General features: G+C 42.7%; 1 protein-coding gene across 5 annotated transcripts; it reads left to right on the forward strand.

The window, feature by feature from the left end:
* The first annotated feature begins 1,997 nt into the window (after positions 1-1,997).
* On the forward strand, positions 1,998-9,888 carry aasdh (aminoadipate-semialdehyde dehydrogenase). Of its 5 annotated transcripts, none has more exons than XR_009921948.1 (14): positions 1,998-2,334; positions 2,485-2,605; positions 3,261-3,553; positions 3,640-3,832; positions 4,444-4,673; positions 4,753-4,868; positions 4,950-5,122; positions 5,988-6,249; positions 6,344-6,456; positions 6,550-7,249; positions 7,334-7,497; positions 7,933-7,981; positions 8,069-8,200; positions 8,780-8,789. XR_009921948.1 is itself a non-coding variant. In XM_062395792.1 (14 exons), the coding sequence occupies exons 1-14, from the start codon at positions 2,093-2,095 to the stop codon at positions 9,182-9,184; spliced, it is 3,270 nt and encodes a 1,089-aa protein (XP_062251776.1). In that variant the 5' UTR covers positions 1,998-2,092; the 3' UTR covers positions 9,185-9,888. The 5 variants fall into 5 exon arrangements, 2 of the variants coding, with proteins under 2 accessions (XP_062251776.1, XP_062251777.1); XM_062395792.1 differs by having other exon boundaries at positions 7,856-7,981; positions 8,780-9,888; XM_062395793.1 differs by having other exon boundaries at positions 2,256-2,334; positions 2,495-2,605; positions 7,856-7,981; positions 8,780-9,888.
* Positions 9,889-9,893: the final 5 nt, after the last annotated feature.

Consider the following 9,893-nt stretch of genomic DNA (forward strand, 5'->3'; position numbering starts at 1 on the left):
TTCAGAAGAGCCTAGTCACAAAGTTTCCAATTACATTTCATGTTGATTTGATTTTTAATTGACTCGTAGATGACAACTGCATCTATGAATCAATCAGAGGAAGGACGGAGAAATGTTTACAATGTGCCTCCTGCAGAGAAGTCCTAGATGAAAAACGTTCTGATTTCAGGTGGACAGCAATACACATGCATGGTTTTCCAACATCTCATTTTAGTCACATGGTCCCAAAGACATACATTTGGACTTTTCAGTTGAGTCTGAAGCAGAGTTACAGGTGGAAAGGGGCATCAGACCACGCTCCAGACCAATGCACCAGAATGTAGTCAGACCCAGATCAAACTGAACCAGGGATCGGTTTTGCTTGGCCCGTATAATGTTTAAACAAAAAGGAAGTTAATTTACATTGGAACATGTGTGGAGCACCTGAAGCTGGTGATGCTGGTTGTGATAGAGATATTAGAGTGGCAACGGAATCAACTAAATGAATAAAACAGTGGTCCTCAACCTTCTCAAGTCTTTATCTGTCTGATCTTTACAGGAACCCAAGGTGATTCAGAGGAGATGTCTGACTGCGTTAATGAAAATCCACATTCAGCTTCAGGTACAAATATTAACAACTGGCTGTTAAGCTACTGGCTCCTGTGTATTTGAAATAAACCTCATCTGAAACTCCATCATATCATTATTAAATAGTTATTGTACAATAAGTGTGAAGTTCAATTGGTGTCTCAAATTTCCAATCCTTTGTGTAAAACTATGAACAGTTGAAGTATAAAGTGTGTATTTAGATAATTAAGATTTGCAGTTATTGTCACTTTGTTTCAGGACCCCTATGAATGGTGCATCCTCCAGAAAACCAGAACATGTAAATCAACATTCATCCTTCAACACCTTCACATATTAGAGTCACCAGTTCTGTAACAGCTCATTGGAAAGAACGACATGATCTGGATGTGATATTTGCTTTTGTGTTTACGTTCAATATTTCAATTGGCTGATATGGGCCTTTTAAGATCTGCGCTGATATGAAAAGGTTTATTTAACAGGATAAACAATGTGCATTATGATTATATTTTACATTGAATTTTTTTTTGTCTCGATTCAAGCTCTATATATTCTTTCATATTTGTGTTTTCTTTCAATTTATTTTTATTTCTTTCAAAAATATTTTTTTACTTAAGCTTATTGCCAATTTTACATAAGAGATAGTTTTGACTCCTTGATATTGGTATCGGCCTTAACAAAAGTTGAATGCAACCTGTGATTTTTTCCATTCGTACGTATATTCGTACGTATATATATATATATATATATACGTCTTTATTATTATTCACCAATGACTCAATGGAGGAGATATCAGAAAGGACATTGTCTGGCTGTGTGTTATGTTTCATATACAGTCAGTGGTTATGTGTGATTATATCCATGGCTCGTAATTCTCTGTTTGATGAATACACTCGTCTCCAGACAGTTCAGCTTTTTGTTTTGAAATGTGATGAACTGTAACAGATTATAATTCAAATACATAATTGAATGTGTTCTTTCTTTTATCTTTATTAAACTGTGAAATCCCACCTGGACTCTGTCGATATGTCCTGTTTTCAGCTACTGGTTATTTCCTCCACATAAAGCAACATTGTACAATTTTCTTTACCTAAAAGCAGCAGCTCTCTTTAAGTAAGTCTGATGTTTGAGTTTGAACATGTCAAAAATAGTTAATCATCACATGTGGCAGTAGGGGGCGCTGTTCTTCAGTAACAGGTACATAGTGTCGCTCCCTCCCCGCCGCTGCAGGGCGCTGTACCTGCTTTGATTCTGTTGTTGTCATTTTAATTACAATCTTTTTTATTCGCCTTTCTAGTTATTATTATCGTTACTATTATCATTGTTGTTCTTGTTGTTAGAGTGCATCTGATCATTCCCAGTTTCTGCCAGTGAACTAACCACTAGCGAGACGTCATTTTCACGTGCTATGTCATCTTCATGCGACACACACGCTCCGTCGGATACAAACTAAATCTCCCCAGACTGAATGAAACAACATATGATCGAACCCATGTGATTCTTGGAGTCATTGTCCAGACGGTGCAGTATGGCTGCTGGGACGCTGCAGGAGCTCGTGTCCGCCGCCGCCTCTCTGCACCCAGACCGGGCAGCGGTGACATACGACAGCGGCGGCTCGGTGCCCGGGAGCCCGCTGTCTCTGCGGTACCGAGAGCTGGTGGAGCTGTCCTCCCATCTGTCTGATGTCCTGCGGGAAAACTGTGCTCATAGTAACGGAGTCATTGGGCTGTACTGTAGTGACGATCTGTTCATACCAGTGTGGATCCTTGGGTGAGTTCGCTGTGTGTTTGTGTATGTGTGTGTGTGTGTGTTTGTGTATGTTTGTGTCTCTGTCTTTTTCTGTATCTGTCTGCCTGAGTGTGTCTATGTGTTTTTGTGTGTGTCTGTGTGTACCCATGACTGACTCTGTGCTGTTGTCAGGATCCTTCAGTCTCCAGCTGCCTACCTCCCTCTGGACCCAGAGGCTCCAGGACTTCTCTCTGCCAGGGTCATGAACCAGTGTCGCCTCAAGTACTGTGCTGTGAAGACTGACCTACTGCTGGTGAAATATTTCACATTTTATTAGTATGAATACACATATCAAATTGCAAATATGATGCACATATACTATATAAACATGTCTTCACGTTCAGCTGAATTAGATATTGTGTCTCTCTGGATTGATTGAGACATTATAAGTAAGCAACACAAAATAAGCCAAAGTAATTTGCTTCTTATTGGCAAAAAATGTCTTGACCCTCTCACCTACATACTCGTATATGTTTTTAGTTTGCCCTAAACAATACAATTATGGCCCTGAAAATCAGATCCCATTCAGTTCCTCCCTCATGCTCTAATATATATAATCCAATCTGTTCCGCATTCACATAATAAATGTTTTAAAGACGGGGCCACATATAAGCCAATAACGTAGGACTTATTTTAGCTGATATTGATCAACAGTGTTGCAAATTCACTCAGAAATGGGAAAGTAATCACATGACCATAACCAACTGCCTACATAGTACCTGGGGATTTTTGGTAGTGGCACACTCTGTCTGGTTAGTTATTCAGTTTACATGGCTCGAATAAAACAAGTGCGTTTGTAAAAAGATAAAAGACGATTCATATAGTTTATGTATATTGTAAAGTTCCAACCTGACATTGTTTGAAGTCTTCCCTGGTGCTCATGGATCTTCTCTCCTTTTTCCATGCAGCGTTTCCAGACGACTGTTGTCAAACACATGTCAGTTGCTGTGTGTGTGGTGTTGCCCATGTTTAAACTGACAGTGGTACGGGTCACGCTGCTGCCAGTCGCTGAGCACAATCAGGAAACACAACCGACTGTGTTGTGGACAGATGGTGCTGAAGTCTGTGATACAGCTGTGGAGCAAAAGGACTGCGGCAACAAGGGCTTGGCGTATGTGCTGCACACATCTGGAACGACTGGGTTTCCAAAGACTGTGAGGGTGCCCCACAAGTGTATACTCCCCAACATTCTGCACCTGAGGTCAGGAATTCTGCCTTCATGCCTCTATCTCCTGCTCTGGAGCATCATTTGGATAAATATTTAAAAGTGCGCCTCTCTTTGCTCAGATCGTTGTTTCAGATGACAGCAGATGATGTGGTTTTCATGGCCTCGCCTTTGACCTTTGACCCCTCTGTGGTGGATATTTTCCTGGCCTTATCATCCGGGGCACAGCTCCTCATCATCCCCTCTGTGATCAAGAAAATGCCGAATCGACTGGCACAGCTTCTGTTCAAGCATCACAACACGACGGTCTTACAGGCAAGAAGGTTCACGATCTTCATCAGTCAGGAATTCAGTGGGGTCTAAAACAGTCTTAAATTTATTCAACTTATCTTTAGGTCTTTAAAAGTCTTAAATATGTTAAGATATTACATTCTTGGGAAGTCTTATTTAAATTAACGTTTATTTAACACTACTGTGTTTGTGTTTTAATGTTTGTTTGCTTTTTTAGATAAATGTTTTGGCGGCATGCAAAGTTTGTAATGTCTCAATGATCCAGATATTAGCATGCTGTAATAAAACTACAAGAGCAACATGGAGCTGATAACTACACTCAGCTTGTCTGTGGGAAAACTATGTATATATTCTGTAGTTTGCGAGATAACATGGTGAATCAAGGGTTATTCTCTACTAGGCTACTTCACCTTATCTTCAATTATGGAGAAGTGTGAGTAATTCATGGGACTCCAATGTTCCTTCATATCTGCCACATTTTACGTTGTGCTTCAATGTCAGTCATTAGGGTCTTACAAAGTATTTATTAAGATTTTTTTAAACCTGCAGGAAATCCTGATCAATACTCATTTTACCTGGAATCGCCCACACAAAATGTATATCCCCTATAATGTGGTGTTTTCTTGTTTCCGCAGGTCACGCCCACTCTGCTCTGCCGCTTCGGGCACCGCGTCCTACAGCAGGAGGTGTTGTCGTGCGGCTCCTCGCTGCGGGTCTTGGCTCTGGGTGGAGAGGCCTGTCCCTCGCCGGCCCTGCTGAGGAGCTGGAGGCACGAGGACAACAAAACCCTCTTCTTCAATATCTATGGTATCACTGAGGTGTCGTGCTGGGCCTGCTGCTACAAAATACCACACTCCAGCAACCTGTGAGTGCTCCTCTTTAAAATGATTTCTGAAGTCTGCATGTTCATATCAGCTGCAGCTAACACATCTATAACATCACAGATCCTCCAGCTCGGAGGCCTCAGTGCCTCTGGGGACGCCTCTGATGGACACGGTGGTGGAAGTCAGAGATGAACATGGTGGCGTTGTTACAGAGGGGGAAGGACAGGTGTTCATAGGTGAGAAAGATCTCACTGTGACCCACGCATTCATGCAGATCTTACTTTGGTGAAGTGAATCCATGTGACCTGTGTTTGCAGGTGGAGAGGACAGAGTGTGTCTCCTGGACGATGAGGAGGATGTTAGCCCCGGGACAATGAGAGCCACTGGAGACTGGGTGAATGTTAGAGACGGACAGCTGTTCTACCTGGGACGGAGAGACAGGCTGATAAAACGCAACGGGAAACGGGTGAACTTGGACGGCTTGCAGCAGGTACAGTGTTCTGTATATATGTATAAACTGTATTTGGCCAATGATATTTATTTAGTCATATTGTTTTATGTTCAGTGTCATATTTAATTCTTACGTTCTAGAAATAGAATTTGATGAAAACATAAAGTAACGAATTATGTATTTATCACTTAATTCACATACATCAAAATACAAATATCAAAGGCAGTACAGTGATATTTATTGCTGGTTTATCATAAACTACTGAAGGAAATGATAATGTAGCTCACACTGTAGGTTTTGCTATTGATCTCAGCAAGAAAGAGATGATGTAGTTTTGAACCTTGCAGGTCTCGGCAGAGAGAGGAATTTGTCGTCTGTAGCTGAAGTTAAAACAGGAACAGTTGAGTTCACTGGCCACAGGGGGGCAGTGCAACAAACAACACTGATACGTTATAACCTTGTTAAACCAGAACAGGAGTCAAGGAGGAGCCAATTTTATTGGCTCCTCCTTGACCCATACTTCATACTTTTACTCAGAATTTTTGCATAAACAAGAAACCTACAAACAGCCTGGGATGAAAACATAACCTCCTTGGCAGAGGAAACAAAATAAAGAGAAAAGCAATAAAATGCATTTTATTAATGAATCCATAAATCTCTGTCTGTCTTTTCTCTGGTGATTTTCTTTAATCCTGGTGAACGTGCATTCGTAGGTTGGCATTAAAACTGTGAACATATCTCAGTCTACATTCTATCCCCAAAGAAGAGACATATTGGTCTTTAAATCACCAAATAAATATTTGGGCAACAGCAGAGGATCATGGATCCTCATGAACAATTCTTTCTTTGACTGCTGACTATTTGGATGATAGACATGTTTATGTTTAATCTCCCCCTCCCTCAGCTCATATCGAGTCTGCCTCAGGTGGAGGCCTGTGCTGTGGCTCTGTACGAAGGCGTTCGGCTGCTTGCCTTTGTGGTGGCGTCCACATCTGGAGGCCAGAAAGCAGCTGCTCCTCTCCCCTCTCCTGTAAGACTCCAGCAGACGAGCGGTGCGGACGGGGATCTGAGCAGGCAGATTGTGGACCAGCTGTCTCTGCTGCTGCCGTCGCACAGTGTTCCTGACACGCTGCTGCTGGTCCCGGCCTTGTGCCTGACGCCTCACGGTGAGCAGAGGATGCAGGTCACTCCAGAGGAACCACAGCTGTTCTCTCATTCAGCATTATAGGAATTCTAATGTTGTTGTTTTTTTATCGGCAGGCAAAGTAGACATGGAGGCCCTAATGAAAATATACCAAAGACAAAAACGGGGTTTAGAGGCTCCACAGGGAGATTTCAGCAAACTAAAGCAAACCCTCCAGTCTCTGTGGCAGGTATTTCCACACTTTTAATGACACAGCTCCACATTTAAATATCTTTATGTCTATATATATTCAAACTCAGCTTTGTGTCCCATAAATCAACAGGATACTTTAGGTTTACCTGAAGATGTGACCGTTGATGAGGAATCCAACTTCCTGTTGAGTGGAGGAGATTCTCTGAAGGCGCTGCACCTCTGTGAGGACATCCTCTCCGCTGTGGGACTCACTTCACCTGGACTCCTGGAGGTTGTATTTGATGGCAGCTTTTCTGACATCCTGACCTACATAGCCAGAGTGACACTGACGCCACCACTTGAGAACAGCACGGCGCCACTTCCCGAGGCCCAGAAGCGGCACGCTTATGCTCCGTCTGTTGTTCCAGCGAAGAGAGAACGCAAAGAATCTCAGTCTGCAGCCGAAGAGAGGCCACAGGGGGAGAGACAGGCTTTTAAAGTTATAAGACGAGCAGGCGAGGTGATAGAGATTAATGTCAGATCAGGCTGTCAGGCGGATGCAGTCGGAGAGAAAGATTTAAGTAAGAAACGGAGAGATGATGCTGTGGGCCTCTGTCTGAGCTGGTCCTCGGACACAGGCAGATGCGTGGACGCCTCCCCGGTGCTTCTAGTCCATGAAAGAACAGATCAGAGGTCAGATGAGGCCAAATCAACTGTGTTTATCGGCTCTCACTCTCACAGGATTCAGGCTCTAGACCTGGACACTGGGAGCCTTGTGTGGGAGCGAGTCCTGGGGGACAGGATCGAGGCGTCGGCTGCTGTGTCTCACTGTGGGACGTTGGTGATTGTAGGTCTGTAACTACTTTCTACATATCTTGTTAGGATTTTAAGAATGTCAGGTTCTGTCTTCAAGCTTTATGTCTGTATTTTCATAGGCTGCTACGATGGCTGTTGTTATTTCTTGTGTGCTGCATCCGGAAAGACGCGGTGGATATTTGAGACAGGAGACGCCGTGAAGAGCTCTGCTGCTGTGGATCCTCACACAGGTCTGGTGATAGTGGGCTCCCACGATGGACATGTTTACGCCCTGAACCCAAAGGTGAGCAAGCTGGACCGAAAACAACTGTTACATAACACAGTGTGGGGATTCAATTCAAATTGTGTGCTCCTAATCCGGGAGAATACACTTTTAATTTATTCTATTATTTTCTTAAAACTTTAGAAATGAATGACAGTTCTCCAAGAAGTTTGAGGACAGTGTCTTGTGTTATTGTGTCATAAATACATAATTATTATAATGTTTATTAAAAAAAAATACAATATATGTATATATATATATATATACTCCTCTTGGAGTAGTCATCATGTGTGCTGTGACCTTCTGACCTTTGTATCTTTGGTCATGGATGACCAGAGCTGTTTCCCCTGCCGGGTTTGATGAAGTTCTGTGTTTTTAGCTGAAGCAGTGTGTTTGGAAGCGTCACTGTGGTGGTGGAGCTGTGTTCTCCTCCCCTTGTCTCCATCCCTCCCTCAGACAGCTGTACGTGGCTTCACTGGGGGGTCGCCTCCTCTGTCTCAACCCTGTGAGTGAAGAAAATCCCAAACTCCAGTCGTTTTGTTGAATGGGTGACATAAAGACAGGGGGTCAAACATGTGGTTATCTGTTTCAGGACAGTGGAGAGGTCTTGTGGTCCGACAGCAGGGACGTCCCGTTCTTCTCATCACCAAACTGCTCCTCTGGTCTTGTTGCGATCGGCTCTGTGGATGGGAACATCTGCTGCTACAGCAACACAGGGAGACTGGTGAGAAGCAGAGCTCAGACCCTGTTAGCAGTAGTTTGCAGTGGCTCGGTTCAGAATTTAATCTGTGGAAGGCAATAGGCCAAAGGTTTGACTCCTTAAATTCAAACAAACATTGCAGATCCATAACAGATGTAAACTGATTACCTTTTACTTTAAAGTCAGACTCTACACTTCTCTATTTGTATTTTCAGGAACACAGAATATAATCTATTCAGTGAATACAAGATTTCTTGTGGGTTTTCTGCTGATACTCCCGATTGGGGTCAGGTTATGGTAAGAATAAATAATGGATGGATAAAGACATTTAAGACATTCTCTGGATTCAAATACAGACTTCTGCATTTGAAGCTTTTTGTTTTCATACGTATTAACGCTTGAACACGTTCCTGCTAAAGCTCATAAAAAAAAATCTCTTGTCAGCTGCTATAGCATTTTAGTTAAATCACACCTGCTGTTCCCACTGTTACCAGGACTGAAACCTCAACTATTTTCTCCTCTGCAAATTGAATTTCCTGCAGTAAAAACTGAACCCGAAGCAGTTATTACATGCTGTGGTGTGACTCTTGTATTTTCCTGCAGATGTGGCAGTTTTCAACAAAAGGACCCGTCTTCTCGTCTCCATGTGTCTCACCGGACAAGCAGAGGCTTCTGTGTGGATCACATGATGGGCACCTGTACTGTTTAAACTGCGCCGACGGATCTTTAGTCTGGACTTTCCACACGTCAGGCAAAGTGTTCTCCAGTCCGTGTGTGTTCGACGGCTCGGCTGTGGGCAGGAGTGGGAAGCTGGTGGGCCTGGCCTCGACAGACGGCACAGTCTGGATCCTGGATGCTGAAAACGGACAAATGCTGGCCTCCCACTCTCTACCAGGGGAACTGTTTTCATCCCCAGTGGTGTACAAACGCTCTCTTGTTATCGGGTGCCGCAATGACTATGTGTATTGTTTAAATCTGACTGTCAAAGACGAAGCACAGAAGGACTAAATGTACTTTTTTTACTGATTCTTATTGTAAATAATTGTTTTTATACCTTAATCGTAGCAAAGTAAATATGTTTAAATGTTTTAAACAGGCTGCATGCCTTTTTATATAATAAAAAAACATATTTTGAGCGGAATGAGGGATTGATGCCATGGCTGAGTATTTCCACCTTACCACTGTAGTGAACAAATCCCAGTCTGAAAAAAACTGATACAGGGTCAGTTCGTACATATGTGAATGTGTCAGGGGTGAACCTTAGCCTCCTGCTTACTTCAAATCAATGCAGGCAAGAGCGTGACTAGAATATTTACTTCCTGTGGCAAAGCAAATCACAGCGTGGTTTGGGATTTGCATATATGTGACAGTCAGGGTATGTGATGTCACTTTTAAGGTTTTAAGGTCTTTAGAGGAGTTTTTAACTTAATACTAAACGACATATGAGAATCTGGCTTATCGACACACATGTTCTATAAATACACAGCACTGTTTAATTCAGTTTAAAAATACTTAAAAGATTACATTATTCCAAGCAAAACCTGCACAGAATATTCCCTGAGGAGCCTGAGAGAGCTGTCCGTGCCACATGTCGCAGATGGAGACAAATCCTGCTTTTCAGCCGGGGATAGAATGTGTAACAGTTTAAAGTTAGAGCATCTGTGTGTTGTCGTTCTTTTTTGGTCCTTAAATCCAATTTATGATAAATTTTATTATT

Source organism: Platichthys flesus, chromosome 9, assembly GCF_949316205.1.
Source record: "Platichthys flesus chromosome 9, fPlaFle2.1, whole genome shotgun sequence".
In the NCBI taxonomy this organism is placed as follows: Eukaryota; Metazoa; Chordata; class Actinopteri; order Pleuronectiformes; family Pleuronectidae; genus Platichthys; species Platichthys flesus.

Bases quoted from the DNA above. Each gene is read 5' to 3' on its own strand.
- aasdh (XM_062395792.1), top strand. From the start codon at position 2,093: ATGGCTGCTGGGACGCTGCAGGAGCTCGTGTCCGCCGCCGCCTCTCTG. The intron at 2,606-3,260 runs GTGAAATATTTC...TTTTCCATGCAG, and splicing joins TGAAGACTGACCTACTGCTG to CGTTTCCAGACGACTGTTGT. The intron at 4,674-4,752 runs GTGAGTGCTCCT...ATAACATCACAG, and splicing joins ATACCACACTCCAGCAACCT to ATCCTCCAGCTCGGAGGCCT.